At 48.8% G+C, this 22,309-nt stretch overlaps 1 protein-coding gene across 6 annotated transcripts in view; it reads left to right on the forward strand.

The window, feature by feature from the left end:
- Nucleotides 1–400: 400 nt before the first annotated feature.
- RGS8 (regulator of G protein signaling 8) overlaps nt 401–22,309 on the forward strand; it is a 29,689-nt gene continuing 7,780 nt past the window's right edge. Inside the window, exons 1-6 of one of the 6 annotated variants that reach the window (XM_027895889.1) lie at nt 6,866–6,907; nt 7,191–7,249; nt 8,755–9,293; nt 11,169–11,270; nt 12,209–12,273; nt 21,417–21,583. In XM_027895889.1, coding sequence (XP_027751690.1) covers nt 9,268–9,293; nt 11,169–11,270; nt 12,209–12,273; nt 21,417–21,583 — 360 coding nt within the window. In that variant the 5' untranslated portion in view covers nt 6,866–6,907; nt 7,191–7,249; nt 8,755–9,267. Of the gene's footprint in view, nt 527–6,781; nt 6,908–7,144; nt 7,250–8,754; nt 9,294–11,168; nt 11,271–12,208; nt 12,274–21,416; nt 21,584–22,309 lie in introns of those variants that run through there. The other 5 variants (XM_027895886.1, XM_027895885.1, XM_027895888.1 and 2 more) reach the window with 5 other exon arrangements.

The raw sequence follows: 22,309 nt of genomic DNA on the forward strand, positions 1-22,309 counted from the left end.
TGCCCCTTAGCACAACTCTTCCCCTCCCAGGGAAAAGCAAACAAAGACAACAAAGCCCCCTGTGCCCAAGCGGTAGTTTTCCTTGCTCCAATGGTCCATGAGGTCCTAATCTCTTCCCTGTCCCTTTCCCCCACCGTGCCCCCGGTCAGCAGCGGAGGCTGGTGAGTTCTCTGTGGGCAGCAGCCAGCCCGCGGCAGTAATGAGAGCAAGTCAGGCAGTGCCATCCTATACAAGCCTCTGTCTGCTCTGTGTGTATGCATCTGCGAGAGCGCGCTCCCGCTCTCCCTTCTCCCCCTTCCCTCTCTTTCCTAACCCCCCTCCTTCCACCAGCTCTTGTTCTTTTCACGAGATGCAGGGCTGGGGAGCCAGGAAAAGTGGCACAGTGCTGCTGCTCTTGCGGAGATAACTGTGGCCAGGCTGGGTCCCCTCTCCCTCCCCGATGCACCGGGAGTCTGCAGGCACTGTTCCTCAGGGCCCCAGCCAGCCATGTCCATCAAGCACCAAAAGCCACGTAGCTGCAAGACAGGTAAGAGCTAGGAGGGCCTTGGTGGGTCACGAAAGGCCCTGTGGTCCTTCACTTAGCCACGAGCCCCTGGGGGAGGGATTTTTCCTTGCTCCTGTCCCAGTTTCCTGCGGGAAAGAATGACTCTGCAGGCAGAGCGGGAGCAGAGGGGTGCTGCTCAGATGTCAACCCTGTTCATGGCACGGCAGCGCTTCTCCCTGTACATTAATCTTCCGGTGGCATCTTATGAATGGTCAAAGGGACACAGACACTGCTTGTAATTAGCAGGCAGGGAAAGAGCAGCGTGTCTCTTACACTCAGCCCAGCCCAGCCCTGGCTGGGCTGATGGAGGAGCGGGACTGCTCCTGGGGTGATCTCCGTTGCAATGGGATTAGCGCTGGGCCTTTGATGCTGGGAGAAAACGTCAGCCTGTGCTGGTGCCTGCACCTCTGAGATCTTCACCATCTTTTCATTTCCCCCCCCTCCCCCCTCCTCTGCTTTGCTATTGTTGTGTTTTTAAAATGGTGGATTGTATTTCCTTTGAATATTTGGGTATCTGTGACATTGTGACTAACACCCGGGCTGAATGCTGGGGCTGAGCTGGTTAAAAATAAGGCTAATTGGAGCGAAAAGAGACTGTGTTGGAGGCAAAAGAGCTGCACTGAGCTGAGACTGTAATGAAAACTTGCAGATGGCAGAGGCATGTGCACTCTTTGGGGGAAGAGCAGGGAGCTAAACCGGCTGGGGGCTCATTCTCCTACTGCCCCAACTGCAGGGCTGCTGCAACTCACGGAGACCCCTGCAGCAGTGAGGGTCATCTCTTTGCCTTTTTATGGGTGGGGCAAATGAGCTGGTTGTTTGGCACAGCTAACAAATACAAGGGACCCGTTGTGTTGGCATCTTCTCCCTGTGGCTGATTATGTCTGCAACCCACCCCAGTGGAATGCCCTTGCATTCCTCCACCTGGAGTGTAGGGGTTGCATAATGAACGGGCTGAGCATTCTCTTTCCCGTTGTGCTGCCCTTCTCTTGTCCCTGCAGCCCCTGGCTCCTCCAAAGCAGCACTGGGACAAGCCTGGCCTCTTGCCCTCCGTCCTTCCATGCGGCTCTGGGGACGTTGCCCAGGCCTTAGAGCGTGACTGGTGCAGGCGTTGGCAGAGCTCAGTGGGAGTCTCTATCCAGCCTGGCAGGACGCAGGCACTGATTGCAGCCAGTTTCCTGAGGAGAGATCAGTGTTGGATGCAGCAGACATTTTTATGAAAGAACCACTGTCTGCTGCAGAAAGAGGATGAGCCTGTCTCACTCACCTCACTTATATTTTAGTTAAGGCTAGAGCAGCAGCCTCCAGAGATGAAAGAGAAATCCCAGCTCACCCCTGTGGCTACTCTGTTTGTATTTCATCCTACAAATACCCATTCAGCTGCTTGTGTGTTTAAAGTGAAGCACGTGCTCAGGTGTTTTGCTGTGGTGGGAATGACCTGCCAGTTCCATGCTGTGTATCCATGCAGTGGTTAATAGCCCCTGTAAATCCTTGCTGTGGGACCTGGATGCCCTCTAAGCCCGAGTCTTTGAAACAACGATAAGAGAAGAGCAGCACAGACCTTGCCCATCATAAAGGGATTTGGGACTGCAACCCTGAGGTCGTGGGGCTAATTTTTAGCATTCAGTAAACAGCTAGTTTGCAGTATTCAGCTCACAAAATGCAGGTTGATAGCAAGCACCTCGGATGATCTCTGAGCAGAAAATTAACCTCGTCTGCCAGCAAACCTCGCTCCCTGGCCTGTGCTGAGCATCAGATCTCAGTCAAAACCTTGGAGGGACAGAGAGAATCTGTGGCAGGGGATCACTGTGGAACTCTGTCTGTTGGGGTGGATCTGTCTTGGCTTCCCAGCCACACACACTGACTGTGTTACAGCCGCTGCCATATTGACAGCAGCAGCGATGCTGAAAGCTGGGAGGGCTCCAAGGCTGCACAGAGCAGCTCTGTGTCAACTCCAATCCTTTCTGCCTCCCTGCTCCACACTAACAGCATCCTCTCCAACGCACACACAGAGGCATGACACGCTTCTTTACCTGGAGCTGCTCCTGGGCACAGCACCGTGTTTCCTCAGCGAACGATTACGATATTGTTACAAAGTGCTTTAAAAGGGGAAATTCTTCCCTTCGATTCCTGTCTGCCCCTCTCAGCCTGGAGCCTCCCACCCTGCTTTGCTGTTGGTTTTTTTGTGTCCTACCTGCCTGGAGGAACTAGGGAGGGAGCGTGGAGCGCAGGCGGGGGCCAGGAGCCATCTCGCAGAGGAAGCATCTGTTCTGCCACGGAATTGCGATGCCCGAGAGCCACAAACATGTCCAGGAGACACTTTTATCATTGACACAAAAGAGGATTTAAATAGCTGCCATGCTCTCGAGCTAAGCCAGAGACAGAACTGTAGATCACACTTTATGTAACTCGTTTTTATTTTTAAATATATTCTTTCATTTTCAAGGGGAGTTTGACTCGGTGGGTGTCTCCTATCTCCTTGTTAGCACGTGTGAGGTGGCTTCTTTGATCGACCCACCATCCAGTACATCAGCTGCCTCTTTTCCTCGCCTTTACCTGAAACGCAAGCTCCCCTTGTTTCACCTTTCAGGATTTCCTCCCTGCCTGGTGTGGAGAATGACTTGAGATTTAAGGTGAATGGATAAATTAACCCCTTGAAAGCATTCTGAGCTGCATCCGTGGATATTTTCTAGTGCTACTGGAGATCTTTTTTAAGAGGGGGATCTGTTCTGATGGTTCTTCACAAGTAAGAGAAGCGTGTGGTTTGTTTTGCAGTTTAAGAAGTGATCTGTGTAAGTCCTAATTCCTTCCTTCCAAGTAAATCATCTTGTGCTGGACTACGGTGTTTTCTCCTGGACGCTCAGATTAGCCATCAGGCAGCCTTGGCACAGTGAGCAGACTCAGTTGTCAGTTACTAATGATTTCTTTCCAGATTAAAGTGCAAACAGGGGTGGAGAACAGAAAGCTCTGAAGATAAATTAATTACTAATTTGAATTCCCTTGGGGTCAGGCCCAATAAAGGTACCAGTCTGCATTCTGGATACATTCTGAATGACCATGGAGGAGATCAAATGACGCTTCGTGTCACAAGAGAGTTGCTCAGAGTGTCACTCTAGGTCAACGGGGGTTGTTCCTTCCAGTCCTCCAGCAAAAGACCAAATACCCCTTGGAATATAGCAGAAGGGGACTGTGGCTGCAGGTTTGTCATTGTGCTAAAGCTAAAGACAGGCTTTGCAGCTTTGCAGAATGCAGCCCATCTGAATTCCCAAATCCAGGACTACTGCGAGAGGCAGCTGGCCTTGTGTAACTGGCAATTTCCAGTCACAGAGCCTACATGGAAGTGTTTGGATTGGAAGGGACCTTAAAGCTCATCTTGTTCCAAGACCCTGCCGTAGGCAGGGACACCTTCCATTACACCAGGTTGCTGAACACATTCTGGAGAGATCTCAGAGGCAACAGGATAGTTTTCTTGGCACTGTGGAAAATCCTCTTGGACTAGCAGGTTGTGAAAGCACACCCCTCGAATGAGCTCCTTGCAGCGCTGCACCAGAAAAGAGACATTCTGCCGTGGACCCAAGAGAAGTCACAAAGTAAGAGCAAACACAATGCAAAGAAGTTCAAAGCTCCTGTGGCAGGGATCACTGTAAATACGACAAGGCTACAAAGTTGAAAATGAGAAGTGGAAGCGACAGCGGCAGGCTCAGTGTGATGTCTCGTTAAACAAAAAATAATGGCATTCCAGAGCTGCAGCAGACCCCTGAGGACAGAGAACAAGAGTGAGAAGATAGGGAGAAGTCTGCTTATATGTCAGGGTGAGGGGATTTCTTTGAGGCAAACCCATGGCCAAGTAAATGAGCCAGTCAATGTTAACATCCTCTGATCTTCCAGCCCTAGGAGGAGCATCCCTGTACCTGGAGAGGTAAAAGCCACATAACCTGTCTTCAGGCCACATAATTATACCTCTCATCTGAGTGGCAGAAATGGGCATCAGTTGAAGCTGGCAGAGCTGTCTGGTCTGGGAGAAGGTTTTGGGTAAAAACCATTTGAGTGATGATCAGTGGTCAAAACACGTGGAATAGGTGGGGAGGCACCGAAAACAATAGGGAGGGTGAGAAGAACCCTGGAGGGGGAGAAGATTAACATCCAGGGAGCAAGGTGGCAGATTCCCTTCCTTCCTCCCAAGTGACAGCCAACACACCCAGTGCTGCACGTGTTTACTGCTTGTGTGTTTGCTGTTAGCAGGTCAGGAGGAAATTGCTGTAGAGTAATTTTTGGCGAGATTTAAAATTTTGGATGGGATTCAAGCCTAATATCAAAATGAGTTTTGTTGTTTGTTTTTTTGTTTTGGATTTTTGTTTGTTTGTTTTTGGTTTTTGTTTGTTTATTTATCAAAAGCATTTAAATAGAAGCTACAGAGTAGTCAGAAGCAGGAGGGCTATTTTAGAAGGAATTTGCTATAAACCTACTGCTCAGAAGCTTTCTAAAATATTACACTCTAAAAACCCCATAATTCTCTTTATCTGCAATTTAATTACATTTCCCATAGTGCCTGTGTCAGAACAGTTCACTTATTCTGGTTCTCTATTAACTCACACCTGCCCCAGGAAATTTTTAGAAGAAAAAAATGTTGATATTTAGAGTCATTTGTGTTGCTCAGGATCTCACTGAGGTCACAAAAAGGTTCTAATGATGTACTAGAAAAGACGGAATTTGTGGGACTCATACTGTGATGGCTGTGAGATTGTGATATATAAAACTGGTGTAAAAGCAGGGGGAGGAGTGGGAGCACTCGAGTGATCCATTGACCTATCCCATCCAGAATTAGTGGATCAAAGTTTTTGATCTGTTAGGGACTGCAGCAAAGTCTCAAAGTATCTGAATAACGGACCAGAATTATCCAGAGCTCTGCTGATTGAACATTTTGCCGAACTCCTCCACCCCACAATGTCTGTGGGGTAAATGAGATCTGAGGGATGTCCTGGAAGTATTATAAAAACATTGTCACCCGTGACACCCTGTGGTGCTCAGAGAGAACCTGGGAGAGTGGAAATAACATATTAAAACGAAAATGACATGTTAGAAATTAAACCCTTGGTGATATTGTGTTAAATTTGGCTGGGGTTTGGGGCAAGGGCTGCAGCTGACTGTTATTTAACTTGAACAAACCAGCCTGTGGGAGCAGAGGCACAAGATGAACCTCAACCTTTGACTGTGGTTTAGAGGAGATTTAGCCAGCCACAGCATTTTTTCAGTGCTTGTCTTCTGATAACTGGAGACATGATTAATCCCAGTCAGGAATGACCTGGGCTTTGAGATGGGAAGATGAGAACAAGGCAAATACTTCCTTGCCACACTGAGCTGTCAAGGAGGGGATCCAAGCTGATGGAGACCTGAGACCATTGTTGCAGCGCTGCTAATCCCTGTGTTTTTGTAGGAGGTTTTGCAGGACTCTCTCTTTCCCCAGGTGTGGTGCCTGGTGATGATGTTCTATCTCAAGCCATGCTTCCTGCTAGTAGCACCAGGATGCCAAGGCCAGCAATGTTTTAGCAGAGAGGAAGGTGACTAAAAATTTCCAGCCCATTTAACTGCAGAAGACTTTTTTTTTATTTTTTAATTTATTTTTATTCTTTTAGTCAATCAACTTTGTCAGGATCAAAAAAGCAATGGATGCCCCGTGGCTTGAGCTCTCAGTGAGCCAGGGACCCCCGTCAGTGCCTGTGCAGCCTGTGTGACACCCAGATGTTGTCACCAATGGTGGAGCTGAGCCCAGAGCTGGGGGGCTCTGTGTCTGTGCCCTGGGTTAGGTTGTTGTTAGAGTCACTGGGGTGCACGGGACATCCCACACACATCCTCTGGAGGATGGAGGCAGGTGCAGGAGAAAAAAAAGGGATTGGAGCTTAAAGGGTGGGGTGAGGGCACCGAGGGAGGTTGCAGGGAGTGAGCAGGACTGCACAGACCAGGTGAGACAAGGGGTCTGTCACATCACTGACTTGCCAGGTGGATTTTTCCTTCTGTCATCCCACGCCCAGCAACAAGGTCCTCCTTCGCCTTGTGCTAAAATCTTATTTGGCCCTGCTGACACCTGGGCTCCTTAATTAAACTCTCCCACCCGTTCTGTCTGTGGCAACTCCTGGTGATCTGCGATCTGAGAGAGAGCACCAGCCTCCCTGAAACCTCTGAGGAGCCGATTAAAACGATGCAGGCGGGTGCTTTATTCCAACATACCGAGGGTGACAACGGCGAGCGCTTTCGCAGGCATCCCCCCCTCCCCGCCCCCAGATGCTCCCCGCCAGCCTCTGGCATCCGCCGCCCGTGCGCGGCGGGGCCCCATCCCCGCGGGGGGACAAGCTGGGGCTGTGCTGCCAGGTGGGTGAGGCGGGGATGCGGCGGAGCGTGAGGATGCGGGGGGCTCCTCGGCAGAGCCGCCGCTGAGCCGGCTGCGCAGCCGGGCTGGGGCTGCTGGAGGGTTTGGCTGGATGCGGGAGCGGCTCTGAGCGGCGCGGCTGCTGCTGCTGCTGCTGCTGCTGCTGCTGCTGCTGCTGCTGCTGTTGCTGCCCGGAGAGAGGTGGGGAGAGGAGGGGTGTCGAGGTGTGACTCTCGCCCCGGGCAGGGGGCTGTCTCTGAAGAAGACGCTCTGCTCTCTCCCCAGAGCCTCTCTGACCACGCTGTCGGCACAGACCCACCAGCAGAGAGGACAGGTCAAAGGCAGTGAGTATCTTTATCTCTGTGTCTGTCTGTCCGCACTTGCCTCTGTGATCGCTTTTTTTTCTGGCTTTCTCTGCATGTGAATGGATGGATGGTCCTAATCTACTGAAACCCCTGAGATCTCAAGGCTTGGGTTTGCTGTTTTTGGTTTTGTTTTGTTTTTTTTTTTAACCTCCGTGCTGCTGTTTTTTTCTATTGGGATGGCTTCTTTATCTTTGCTCAGGTGGTTTGATAACCTGAATGTCCTAATCACACCCCTCCCTTTCTGTCTCCCAAGGAGAAACCCCCAAAACACATCCATGATGAGACTGGCAATTCTCCTTGACCAAGGTCCCTTCATAGGAGGGGGAGGCAGGATGAATGATGGAGTGGGAGGTTAAACCCCTCACCAGGACCCCTGTTGTGATGCCAGACATTACAGATTATATTTTAAAGTAATACCTCTCTGGCTTTATTTGCGAGGAAATATTCGCAGGTCTGCCAGCTGAGCAGTGGGATTGCCTTCCTGGGAAATGTAGGTCTCAGCATCCGTGAAGTCAGACAGACTTTGGGATTGCAGGGAAGTTGGGTGCTGCTCAGCAGCGCAGGTGGTTGCTGAGGGGGCTGACGAGTGGGTGGGAGTGGGGGTGAGTAGAAGGCTGTTTCATAACAGTACCCCAAAAATCGGGCTGCTAAAGGAGGCTGTGAGGGAGAGGGCACTCAGCTCTGCTTCTAGCTGTAGATTTGGAGCAGCAGTGGGAAAGAGGAGCAGGGGTCGCTGGACTCTAGTTGACTGTGTGCTGTGGCCCCACATGCGGGTGAGGCTGTTAATGAGGAAATTTAAAGGGGCTTAAGGAATTACAAGGATTGATTTCAGTTAAAGCGCATCGAAGCAGCTGGTCAGGGTAGGGATTAAGAGAATGCACTCAGTGGCATGCAGTGCAATCCCAGTTCCATTAATTTAGTGGGGAAGAGGCTTTGTGCGTTTTTAATGTAATCAGGTTTTAAGAGGGATGTTGTGTTGGGCAGCCCAAGCTCCGTGATCTTCCCAAGCCCCAGCAGAGCAGGGTCCTGACTCCTTGCACACCCTCCCCGCTCTCATCACCTCCTTTGTCTCCTCCTCCGTTGTTCCCAGTGGGCAAGAGAACAAGACGTGGAGGTTACCTGGAGCTTGGCCCTGTTCTGTCACATCAGAAACCTTTACTCTGTGCTCATTGTACAGTTCTGCTGTCTGTCTCCTTGGTCTCCTGGCTGGTGGATCTCACCTTCACTCTCTGTGAGATTCGTTCAACCAGTTGCCTGTGTGCCAAGGCTCGTGGGCACCCCGCCATCCCCAGTGTCCCTCTCTTCCTTCCTCCTTCCCTCCCCTTTGCAAACTGTGCATCTCCTTGGTGGCTCCCCAAAGGCTCCCACCACCCCAAAGAGGAGCTGCTTGCCTTGAGTCATTTTTGTGTGAGTGCTTGAGCCTGTGGTGGTGAAAGGACTAGCACCTGCAGACGCGTGAAGTCCTCCTGTTACTTTATTTGCAGTGCCAGCTTTTCCATGATGCTTGGCCAGTAACACCAGCCATGACCTGAAGGGACAGGGACAAGAGGTAGTTTGGCCTTCTTAGCGAGGTCAGCCCGGAGCTCTGCCCGTTGAGGAGAGACCTTCAGAGGTGTTGAATGATGAGTGCGATAATGCCAACTCCTGCTGCTCTGTGGTGAAACTGTGTCGCCAAACTCAAATCTCTTTAGACCTGAAGCTGGACTTAGCCCACGGTCCTGGTCTTAGAAGGAAATGCTGTCTCTCCTCTGTGATCATCCCTCAACTCTGAACATCTTCCACTGAAAAACTGACCTTCTGCGCTAGGAGGCGAGGATCAAATGGGTTGAGAACAACTGGCCCTCCTTGTTTTTGGCAAAGAGGATTCTTTGATATATTTTTAAGTGCCAGAACATGAGACAGTAAATCCCTCCTTGCTGCACTTCTGCCTTCTGCAAACAGCCCAGACTGCGGTCCAAGCCAGCCAGTTAAAGGGTTAACCATAACCGGATGCCTGAATGGCTGCCTTACTGATCCCACGGAGGTAACTGGAAAGACACAATGCATCCTTCACCCCTGCCCATCCTGTCGCTGTCTATCTTGTCCAGCAAGCTCTTCAGCTCCTTGCAGTGTCCCCTCTTCCCTCCTGCCCTTCCCCTGCCTCTCCACCTCCTGTGGACCCAGTTTCTTTCCCTCTCTTTCTGCCGTGTCCTGTCTTGGAAGTCCTCACCAAGAGAAGGGTGTTCCATGAGAGACAGACAAACTCCTTGCCCATGGCACAGTGTCTCTAACCCCCATACACTCTGATTCCCTGCTGCAGTCCCTTGATCTCAGGCATCAGAGGGAATTCTGAGCAGCACTGCGGTAATGTGTGTCACACCTCTTGCTGGGAAATTCGTGAGCTTGCTAGAGCAAACAGAGCAGGGAAGAGAAAGGCTGGAGGTAAGAGGCGTCAGGAAAGGTACCAGGAGGTTCCCATAGGAGATTTGGTGTCCCTTTGAGCACTGCAGGTCCAGCATCCTCAGCTGGAAATGTGACACTCTCTGTGCTGATGTCTGGGGTTTATGGAGCGCAGCATCCCCGGCCCATGGCCGTGGGTCCGCAGTTGGAGGCTGTGCAACAATTCCTGCAAGTGAAGATCTCCTGGTTTTTGTGCCTGTTAAATGCTGCAAGCTGCCTGTGCTGCACCGGGGAGACACTTGGTGCATTTAATTAACATTTAATTTACTTTAAGATTACATTAAAATGTGCAATAATAGAAGCTCTCCAAAGGGCAGGAGGAGAAGGGGGAAACAGGCACGCTACGGATTGGCTCAGGTGCTGGTGCTGAAGTGTTCTGCAAGAATTACATATGAAAGGGAAAAAATCCTGTACTCCTACAGCCACAGAAACTATTCAGCATCTGTTTGGCAGCTGGGCTTGCCTCCAGCCCAAAAGTAGGTCCAGCAGCTGAGGAGTGGAGACTGAGTCGCTAAATCTTCCTCCCATGGTCCAGAGGAGAGAACGGTCTGGTTTGATTTCCAGGGAATCTGGTAGAAGAGATGCGCTTGGGATGGAGAGGCAAATCACAGGCTCTGCCCTCCTAGAGCCCATGGAAACCTATCACCAGCCCCTTTATGTTTTGGAGAGGAGAAGGTGCCAGTCCCGTATGATGCACGTGTGTGTTCCATTTCCCTCTCCCTTTGTATTCCTCCCCATCCCGGGGTTATGTAATCGAGGATGCTGCGGCTGCTGTCCCGCAAAGGGGCTGGCAAGGACGCGAGGGGCTGGCGGAGGATCGAAGGCTCTGGGGCTGGTTTGAAATTCAGGGGAAAAAAAAAAAAGCAATAAAGCCATTTTCTGCCTGGGTAAGCGCGTCAGGAAAGAGGCAGTTTTATCCTGCTTATGTAACCCTGAGCCTAAAGAAGCTGCTTGGGATCGATCCTGGCCGGGGACTCACGGCTCTGCAGCACAGGCTCACCTTGCAGGTGTCTTACTCCCACTCTTCTTCCTCCAGCCCCCTCCCGTCCTCCAGGCCTGGTGTTTGTGGTGTTTCTGGTGCTGCTAGAACAGGGTGACTGATTTCTTGTGTTGCTGCCCATTGCTCTCCTCCCGCACCTGACCAGAGCAGGACTTTCCAAGAAACCATCCCAAAGCACAGCCTTTAAAAGCCTTTTTGCCCAGTCAGAGCAGCTGAATGACTGGTGTGGGTGAGCCTTCAGCTGTTCTGGTGCTGTGTCCATCCTTGGCATCTGCCTGGACATGTCTCAGTACCACTCCCACAGATGAGGGAGCCAAGGACACAGGTCTGATGAGGCACAGTGCCACTGAGGTTTTTTGGGTTAGTGTTTTTGTTTTTTGCCACTCTGGATAGACTTATAATCATCATCTTCTTTGGTTTTCCCCTGCTAACACCCCTGCTCCCCCACATCGACCACAGGAACAGAGGGATGAGGACTCGCCTGGGCTGCCTGTCTCACAAATCAGACTCATATAATGATTTCACAGCTATTCTTCCGGACAAGCCCAACCGGGCTTTGAAGTGAGTATAGCTGCAGCATCCCACCCCAACCCCACTTCTGTCCTCCCCCTCCCTGCCCACCACCCCCTTCCAGTATTGTCTTCCTTTTGTTGTACTTTGTATAGCAGCGACCAGTTCTTTTAGCCACAGGGAAGGACAACAAAACGGCACTGACACAGCAGGAACAGCCTCAGGAAACAGCTGGATCGTTGATACAAGTTCTCCTGTGAGACAGGACACCTGCAGAGTCTCCACTGCTGTAGGTGGGACATGTCTGCACTTACTTGAGGATGTAATTTACACCTCTGTCATCACAAATCAAAGCCTGAGTAGTTGGCTTGGTATAAGAGGTGACCCGCAATTTCAGGCCACAATCATCTTCACCTGAGCCTTGCTATCAAACACTGCCAAAATTTGGGGGATAGTTTGTACAATGCTTAAGGCTGACGATTCAGAACATCCAGAGTCCTGATTGGAGATGACTGGGGTGGGATTCATCTGATCACAAGTCACTGCTTATACCTGAGCTAAGATCTAATCTTCCCCCAAAAGGCAAGCAAGAGAAATAAACATTTCTGCAGCAGTGGGTTTCATTTCACTTGACTTTTGGCGTTTACAATGTAAATGTCTGCACCTGAGCTTGTTCACTGGGCCTCTGCTTAGAGTCAATAAGGGAAAATCAGTCCCTTTTCAGGTGTGATTCTTCTGGCTTATTTTACCTGACTATCACACATCAGGTGTGAGAGGAACTGAGCTGAGTCTCGGCAAGTCCCTTAGTATCTCCTCACTGATTCTAAAGTAAACCCAGGGTAGCGTGGCTGACCCGGAGACCTGTACATTGTAGACCTCCAAAGTTAGGTGAGAAGACTTCCAGCCTTCCTTGGTGTCCTCACCCAACAGCTCCAGAGGGGATCAGCAGCCATGGGTTGCCTGTAACTTGCCTCTTCCTTTCTTTACAGAAGACTGTCAACAGAAGAAGCAACAAGATGGGCAGACTCTTTTGATGTCCTTTTGTCCCATAAATGTGAGTAGAGATCAAATTCTACACATTTTTTTTTTTTCCCCTGTTGTACCATTAATACCTGTTGTAGTCAGGGCGAAGTGTGTGTTGCATAGTACGGGAAGGGTGCCTTGGACACCTGCTCACTACCCAGTGGTCACCATGCTTTTTAGGCAGGACTTGCCCTCTGTTTAAAAGGTTTTTGTGTGTTCCTTTCCCGGCTTTGCTCCTGCCTGGAAACCCACAACAGCTAAAATCAGCAGCCTGAGCCCTCTCCCGCCCCTGGGGATGTACTGGAGGCAGGACCCTGAGGCTGCAACCCTGCACGTGCCTCTGGGTCCAGGCACACAGCAGGTTCTCAACTCACTAAATCCCCCCGAGATCCACGGCTCCAGTTCGTTCCCCTCTCCCTCCAGCTGCTCTCTGAGCCGCTGTGCAGCCACGCCGTGCGGAAGCGCAGCCTTTGCTGGGAGCACCGCGACACAACACCCTGCCTGGTTCAGTAACCTTGAACAACTCGCTCTGTCGCAGAGAAATCATCCGTGGTCGCCCTGAGCAGAATCTAATTTACAGTTGTCAATGCAGACCCGAAAATTTCCCATCCAGAAAACTCACGCCGGCCTATAAGCAGCGCACCTCACTCCGTTCAATAGATCAATTGTATCAGTTCTGTTCAGCAAATATGATTCTGCTTTGCCAATATTTTCATGCTGAGAAATTATAAACAAGAAAGAGAAGTTCACAGCATGGGCTCATTCATGTGTTTCTATTGGAGAATAAAACCCGAGCAAGACAAGGTTGGGGAAAAGTCAACGTGGGCGGTGGACTCTTTTATTGCAATAAGGAGCTGTCTGGCTTGCTTAGAGATCCAGGTTTTTCTGCACTTACATTTTAAAATATAAGTGTAGAATTATATTATTAAGTAAAAATGTAATTTTGCTGGGTTTCTACTGAGTTGACAACAGTTTTGGCAGGGAATTAAGTGACAACTTTAAGCAGGCTGGCTGACCAAGGCAGAAAAAAACGGTATATAATTTTAGCAGCAGTATCTAGTTGAGATCATTGCTCTTGCAGTCAATAGGAAAAAAATATATGGTATAGCTGGGTATGGCTAAGAGGGAACAATTCTTTTGTGGAAATTCAGAACAAGAAGGGGAAAAAGGCTCCAAAGAGACTATGGGATGCCTGGGGGATGAAGAAGAGGAGGAGGACAGGATATTCACATCACTGTTACCGTCCTGAACTTGAGTCCCTGCTCTGCCCTCACTGATGTAAAACTGGAAATTTTCCTTATTAGATACAGACTGCAGCAAAAATGCTTTGGTTACAAAACCCAGCAAATTTACCCATCTATGCCCTGACATTATACAGATCTTTCCCTCTTTGGGTGACTACTGCAAATGCTAAATCAAACCTTAGCTCAATTATTTTGTCCAACAGCTTCCCCGAGAGTGTCTGGTTTTATTAATAAATTAGCCTTATAGAGTGAAAAATGAATTATCAGGATTTTTCCTGTCTCAAGAACGGAAGGGAATTCTGATAACTCTCTGGCACTAATGAAAAATATTCAGTTCCTAATAGCAACAGAAGGTGATCTTTAAAATTTAAATTAATCTTTTTTTATCAGCAGTCACAGTGACATTGCCTGGTGATTGGTGACAAAGAAATTTGTTGTTTAATAAACTACTTTCTAAAGGAATATATTATAACTTCTCTGCACCTGAAGCTTCTGGAACTGTCAGCCTGGCAATCAAGGGTTATAATGATGCAAATACAAAAAGCTCTCTTGAAACAGAAATGTTGTTTTAGTTACACTGGTTTAAGAGAGAGAAGAACATATATTCATAAAATTAATTATATTGTATGAGTTGCATTTTTGCTGTTAGTGATGTGCTGATATTAGACAGGTAAGGGAGCCTTATGCCTTATCTGGCCAAAATTCGGGAGTAAAAAAAAAGCAGTGCCTGGCCTGCTGGCATCTGTCTGTAGTGAAGCTGCCAGCTAATATTCTGCTTTTAGTGCCAAGATGAGGACAGAATTGTCTCCTAATTTCCCTGTGACTGCTCAGGTGAACAATATAAGCCAGGGAAAATTCGTGCTTGGGGGCATGAGCTAAGCACCAGCTGGGCTCAGGGAGAGTTTCCCCCGAGGCTCACAGCATCCGCAGGTAGATCACTTCTGCCTGACACATCTGTCATAAACTCTGTCTTCACTAGATGGACAGTTCATTTATTTTGGAAAGGAGATTGCGATGCTGATTTCAGGGGGTTGTGTGGTGCTTTCTCCCTCAGTTACAGAGGTTTTGGTCCCTTCCAGCCTTTCTGTTATTTGGGGAAAAAAAAACCCTGGGCTGCTCAAGCAGGACTCGGGAGCTGGATACAGCAGCTGAAAAAAATTGTGGGCAATACTGCAAGGGGTCGGTCAGGTGCAAAAATTGTTCCAAGGAGCAAGAAAGTGGATCAGAGGTCCCTTAAAGACTCTCCAAAGTGTCAGGGTGAGCAGGCTGCCCTCATACTCAGAACGGGCACACAAGGCTGCAGTACTCTGTGAGACAGGCAAACCCCTTCCTACTTTCATGAGTCTCCGAAAGGTTTCTAAATGGAAGTGACCTGAATAGGTCTCATGCATTATACAGACTGTACAGAATGTCATTATGCCAGGCTGGGTGGGGATTTGAGCAACGTGGTCTAGTGGAAAATGTCCCTGCCCATGGCAGGGGGTTTGGAATTAGATAATCTTTAAAGGTCCCTTCCAAGCCAAACCATTCTGTGATTCTATGCTCACTTTTGCCAAATATCTCTTGAAGTGTGATGGCCCTGTGGAGCTCTCTGTTTCTCTCTCCCCACGTTGTTTTAATGAATGATCTGTGTAGATAATGTTTGGTCCTGACCTGCTGCTGTCTTGCAGCACCATGGATTGAAAACCCCTGGGATCTGAAGCAGTTGCTGGTCTGCAGACATTCCCAGGCTGGGTAACAATGCCCCTCTGCGTAGAGTGGTGTGATTTGGATTAATTCCCCAGTCATTTAAAGGGTAATTTGTGTTGACATTTGCAAGAGACTGTGAGTAGGAAAGGCAGGAAGGCTCTCGCTGTTGCACCCCCACCTTCCTTTTGCACTGGCACTGGGATCCAGGTCCCTCAGCCCTCCTGGAGTAAGCAGTGCTGAGCAGTAGGACGCAGCACAGCTCTGTTTCACTGGCAACCCCAGATGGATAGGTCAGTGCAACAATATCCTAATTGCTTTTGCTAATGGGTAAAGCAAATCAGCTTGGAACCCTGGGGTCAGCCAGACAATCCCTATTTTACATCAGGAGCCTTGTCTGAGCTCACTGCCGGACACAAGCACAGTGTAGCAGCGTTCCCTGGGGTCAGGGCTTCTGAGCAAGCAGCAGGAGAGAGGAGTCTGATCCTACTCTTCTCAGGGAATTGAGACAGTAAGAGGCAGATTGTATGCAGCGTGTTTCCTTGGGAGCTCAGGGAGCAGAAGCAGTGGCTTTAAGCTTTAACATGCTGGATTTTGGCATCTCTCCCTGTTTTGTGCCAGAGTGATGGCTCCCAGGGAAGAGGAGCTCAGTGGGGTCCCCAGAGCGTGTGTGCATGCGTGTGAGTAACTGAGGAGTAATTCCCCCCTGTGTACTCATGCCCAGGAGGTACAGCCTGGTCACCCAGATGAGGATTTCTTTTGACAGGCCGCTGGAGGGAAATACAAGTAGTAGCATGTTTCATTCTACATCCCTTGCAGGGCTGGACACATGGCTTGTCATTTGTCCAGAATCCAGCAGGACAGTCTGTCCTCAACCCTTATTCACTTTTCAACGAAGCATCCAACAATGAGAACCTTTGCACTGAATTTCCACTTTTATCTCAGGGGTGAATTTTCACCTCTCTCCCCACCCCCCTCCAGATTTTTTTGTGATCTCTGTGATCTTCTGCCCAAACTTTATTGTTGTTCTCCTTCTGTTGTCTACACATTCCTCCTCTTCCTACACAGCACAGGAATATCCCAACCTACTCCTAGTTCTTTCTAAGCCAGAACAGCATTAGCATTAGCATTGTGCTGGTGACAGGCAGCTAAGATTAAATGAAGCACCGCTCAGCAGCAGTGAGAGCACGTACATGTGCGACCTTGTCCCTCCAACCCTGGACCCATCCTGCTCCATGGAGCTAATCCATTCACCCAGCAGCCACGGGGACTCTACCTTTACTCCCTGCACGAAGTCTGCTGATGGAGTGAAATGTGGGCATTAAATTAATGATTGCTGATTGCTTTCTTACTCTGACAGTGGCAGGTGTGTGGTTATTAAGCTGCATTGCCTGAGTGCTTTAGGCCACTAATGTTGGCCCTTCCTCATGCTGCTGAGGCTCACCTTAGTTAAGACCTGTCTTATGTTTCCCGCTTGCCACTTCAGTCCTCTCCTCTACAGCCCTTCTTGCTGGAAAGGATTCATTCTCTGTGTCCTGAAGAACAACGTCTGAACAGCATTTTAGGAGCACCTGAGTCCCTGTCCTCACATGGTCATCAAACTGCCTGACATTGCCCATTTTTGAAACAAGTTCCTGTCACTGTCTGATTCACAGGTCACCTGCAAGGCCTTGGGATGGGGTAATGTGAGAGCACTTGCACAATCCTTCCTGGCAATCCTCTTGTCTGTAAGAATGGAGAACAAGGCATTTTGAAGCTTATATTTACACTGCAAAAGTAAAAACTTAAATGTCTTTGGCTTCTCTCTCAGACTCTTGAGACTCGGTAAAGAGCTCCGTTTCTTCACCTTCAACTTATCTGATCCATCAGTACTGATTTCCTCCTCTGGCTTCAAGCAAATCTCTTGAATTAAACACCTGAATAATTGCCCAGGAGTTGTCTCAAAGGGCTGTGCACCTCTACCAGTACATCCTGTCCTCTTGAATGGCCACGCCTTTAAGCAATGTGTTAGGGATATCTTCTGCTGCTGCATCTGAAGGCTTCTAATACTGCTTTTAATTTCTGTGCTTTCTGTATAAATCATCCCTTTGGAATCACACTCCAGGATATTTCAGGAGGTGATGCTCTCCTGCTCATACCATACTCCAATCCAGTCCTGATATCCATAGCAAAAAGCTGTCCAGTTGTGCAGGGTGAGCTTTGAAATGATGATAATCCATAAGTGAAAATGGAGAGCTTTCACTGGGCAGGAGGAGATTAAAGCAAACATCCAGGGCAAATTCCAGCTCAGGTGGTGGCAGTCCCCCCACTTAATTATCCTCCTGCCCGTCCACTCAGATTTGTCATTATTCCACGATGCAGTGATTTGCCACCCAGTCCCCTGGGCTCCCATCCCCAAACCTGGCTGTCAGGCACAGCTGTAAGTGCTGGCTGGCAGTCAAGGACTAAAGATGAAAGCCAAGGCAGCCTGGAGTCAAGGATGACCTCTCCAGTATCCAAAGCCTCCTCTGCAAGGTCCTCACAGGTTCAGCCTCACCACTTCCAGCTCCTTGAAGGCTGTGAGGAGTGTACGACAGGAATATATGAAAAAGCAGAGAACAGCCAGACACTATTATTTATCCATTCGCTGTCTAAACTTACTTCAAGATAAAAAGGAGTTGATTGACATGAGAGCAGGAGGCAGAGCACATGGAAACCTCCTGGTCCCAGGGGACACCTGCTGCAGCTGCTCTCCAGGGCAGGGCTGAAGCAAACGCCTTTCTCTCCTTGTCAATCATGACATTCCCTTCCTTCAGCAGAGATTATATTTTCCAGCTATTACATTTTTCAGATACTTTTCAGATATTACATTTTTCTGATATATGTCAGAGATAATTTTGCAGATTATATTTTACAGAGCTGATACTTCCATGCGACAACACTCCCATTCCTGAAAATTATTCTCTGTCAGTGCTGGGACACTGGAGCTGTTGTACAGGAAAGGAGTGAGGGGAAAAAAAAAGAAGACCAGGACAGAACCAGGGGAGCAAGATTTCACTATCTAGTCAGAGAAATGTGCTTGGGTGCTGGAATATTTAATGTCAAGCATCCTAGGAGCTGAGGATATATAAAATGACACAGATCTTGAGGAACTGCAACTTCTTCCCTTTTTTATTTTCTTCATTCTGAAACCTGTCAGTCTGCCATTATATCCTCTCCTTTCCCTCCTGCAAAGACTCCCTGCTCTATTCTCCAGTCCTCCACTTTCTCCCACACAGGACCTGGGAACTGTATAGGCATTAAGGGGGACACAGATTTTGGAAAGTGTTTCTGTGTCCCAGATTTCAGGAAGGGGAGCAGCCCTGAAACAATCCCTCTTCTTCACCATATTTATCTACCCACAGAGATGCTCAAAGCAGCCACGGGCAGCATGATCCTGACAGGTGCCTTGTTCCCAGAGATGCCTTTGGCACTCTGCTCTACTTCTCAGGGCTGATGCCACTTTGTTGTCACCCCCGGCTTGGACCCCCAGTTTACACTGTTAATTGCTCTGCAGTGCTTGCGGACAAGAGCTCTGGTTTTGTCCACTGTAGCAGTGTAAAACCCTGATCTCCACCTAAAAGTCCTTCAATTAGGAAGTGTCAGGATGAGTTGGAATAATACAGCTATATCTGGGGCTGACAGAAGGAGGGAGCACGGCTGAGATGAGGTGTATCCATTTTTCATAGCCTATCCCAGACTGATGATGGAGCAGTTACTGCACAGAGCCCATTATTGAAGGAGCTGTGAGAAACCCAGAACAGAGGGGTTTAGCCTCTAATTTGGTCTTGGCTGGCAGACAAGACCAAAGGCATTTCTGCCTTTGCCTTTGAGAACCTAGGCAGTCTCTGCTGACTGACATGTAGCCAGAAATAGGATTGTCTGTTGCTGTCCAATACCCAGGGCCATTTCTTAGGGCTTGAGGCTTCAGCAGGAGCTGAAAAATATCTCCACGTCCTAAACAATTACCAGAAACAAGAGAAGCAGGAATAAGATTTGGACTCTGAGGGAGAAACAGGGCAGTGTTCCATTGTTAAAGATCTACAACAAATATATATATATATAAAAATAATATGAACAGCACATTTATTACATATAGCACATAGATACCATATTATACATAGCACAGTGTATTATAGATAGCATATAGATAGCATATACAGCATAGAGAAGGAACTATCTGAATAGCCTGTTGAAAGATTTTAGGATTATCCAGAGGGATCTGGACAAGCTTGAGAAATGGGCCCCCATGGGAATCTCATGAGGTTTAATAAGACCAAGTGCAACATGCTGCACCTGGGTCAGGGCAACTCCTGGTACCAAGACAGGCTGGGGATGAACAGTCCAAGAGCAGCCCTGCTGAGAAGAAATATGGAGAGGGACGTTTTACAAGGGCATGGAGTGACAGGACAAGAGGGAATGGCTTCAAACTGACAGAGAGTAGGTTTAGATTAGATTAGTAAGAAATTCTTCCCCATGAGAGTGACAAGGAACTGGCACAGGTTGCCCAGAGAAGCTGTGGCTGCCCCATCCCTGGAAGTGTTCAAGGCCAGATTGGATCTCCTGGTCTCACGGAAAGTGTCCCTGGCCATGGCAGGGGGGTTGGAACAAGATGATCTTTAAGGTCCCTTCCAACCAAACCATTTTGTGATTCTGTGATTCTACGATTTGATTTGTGTGCAGCAAGAGTGTGAGAAAACAATTCCCACAAGTTACAGGCTCGGTGTCTGGGGTTTTTTGTAGCCGTTTATAGGTCTGTGATAAATTTTTTGGCCTACTACTAAACATTGGTACTATCTGTAGTCAGGTGCACGGTTCTTGGCTGGCACTATTAATATAAAGAACATCTCCCTGCCAAGGGCAGGGAGAGTTGGAATAGGTGGTATTTAAGGTCCCTTCCAACCCAAACCCTCATAGGATTCTATGATTGCTGTTTCTCCTCACATGCCTGGTATAGGCAAGAAAACAAGGACAAAGCTATAAGGGAGTTTGTGATGGATCCTGTGAGATGGCCAGCCTCTGTCCCTGGTGGGTCTGGGCTTGCTGTGGGTGTGTAAAAATGATCCGTACTAAGCATTGCAGCTTCCATGTCCTTGCCACGGGGGAAAGGAGGGAAGGCAACACTGCCAAGATCTCCCACAGCAGAAAAAGGAGCAGGTGGAGCCCTCAACCCACAGCATTGCAGGAGTTCAGGTCCTACAAACCCTCATCAGTCTCTGTCAGATCCTGTACAGCGCTGCTCCTCTCATCCTTTCGAGGAGTATGACCTTGCCGAGTGCATTCCCGATTCCAGCAATATTTTTAGGCACTTGCTGGGAACTAGCCAGTGCTGACTCAAGAGCTTTCCAGTCATGAACTATAAAAACTCAGACCCTATAGAAAAAGACCATGAAGAGTTAGAAACATGTTACTGGAAAAAAAATTGGGAGATAAATTTATGCCGGGGAAAAAGGGTATGAAACCTCCAGCTCCTTCAACTCTGCTGGTGCCATTCTGCGAAAGGAAATAAAAAACAATAGCTGTGTCCATAAATAGGCCCAGGCAGGGGTTTAAGAAGACACAGATTGCCTAATAAATCTTTCCATATTTCTAATCTGCCCCGGCTGACTCAGATTACATTACTGAAATGTCACAATTGCTAAGCATTAGCAAGTGATAAGAACACTTTTACCACCGACCAGACAAGTTGTAATTATGCCACGTCCTTTTCCTCTCCCCTTTATTGTAGCTCTAACAGACTCTCCAAGATCCTTCCTCTGTTTAAATAAGAACTAAAAATGGCACAAGGCAATAAAGCAAAGTGACAGAAAACATAGGAGACAAGTCCACAGCTGCCATGTTTTATTAAAGGTTTTTCTTAATAACAAGATGTTATAAAGTGTTGCATTAATATGCACAAGATGCAAAGCGATGGTACCTTTCAAGCTTGATGATTTCAGGAGGAACTTTTCAAAGGTTCGGTGTCTCAGTCTTGAGGAAAACCTTTCGCCATGACAGCTGAAAAACACTTTTTCAGAGCTGCATCAAACGATGTTTGGTTCGTGGCAGCTAAAAAGAGTTCATCTGATGCAGTGGTGTAAGTTATGGACATCCTGGGATCGCAGATCTTGGGAAAAAAAATCAAATGCTCTTTGGTTGTCACGGTTGGATGGAAGGGTGTATGTTCAAGAGGCAGCTTCCTGCCTTCTTTCCCCTCCAATTGTACCTCCCCACGTCTCTCTTGCAGATGGACTGGCTGCTTTCCGTGCTTTCCTGAAGACCGAGTTCAGCGAGGAAAACCTGGAGTTCTGGCTCGCCTGTGAGGACTTCAAGAAGACCCGCTCGGCAGCCAAGCTGGCTGCCAAGGCCCAGCGGATCTTCGAGGAGTTCATCGACGTGCAGGCTCCTCGAGAGGTGGGTATCCCAGCACCCTGGGCTGCCACGGCATCCCTGCGCCGTGGGAGCAGGTCCATCTCCCCCCACACAGGACCCATGGGGTGCCAGGGAGCCCTCCCTCCTTCCTTCCCCTCTTAGAGGTGATGGTAATGAGAGGGTAAGGAGGGTGGCACTGCCATCCAGGCTGCTACAGCTGCCTCTGCTCATGGTGACTCACCCCCAGCGAGGGCAACCACTTTGACGATACTAAATTAGTCACAGCCAGTGAGTTCACTGGCAACCTCAACCTACATTTCCTAACCTCTTTGAGCTTCCTGGAAGCATTTCACCTTGCTCCTCTCATTTACTATCAATCCTCAAGCAGGCTATTGGGCTCATTCCTCACAGGACACTTTACATAGAATAATCCCTGGAGTGACTAACGTGTTGACTCTCCAGGGAGGAGTGTTTATCTACTGACTAACTCCCCAACTCAATTAGGCCTCCCAAAAGACGCGAACAATAACTCCGAGCCAAACAAAAAGTGCAGTCACAACTCAGAGCCCGGAATTGTTAAGCCCTCTTTCAAGTACTGACAGGCAGATGTGGCTGTCAGATCCTGTGTCGTGATGCTGGGTTGTGTTATTGTATTCGTAACACAACCACGAGGGCCTTACTGCACCCGCCCTCCCACGGTGGTCCCTCCGCTCCACTGCACGGGTGCTTGTCACGATCCAGGTGCCTGCGAGGGGAGCCCCCTAAAAG

This window comes from Empidonax traillii, unplaced genomic scaffold, assembly GCF_003031625.1.
Source record: "Empidonax traillii isolate 1590-97213 ecotype Southwest subspecies unplaced genomic scaffold, ASM303162v1 scaffold474:size1423191, whole genome shotgun sequence".
NCBI lineage: Eukaryota > Metazoa > Chordata > Aves > Passeriformes > Tyrannidae > Empidonax > Empidonax traillii.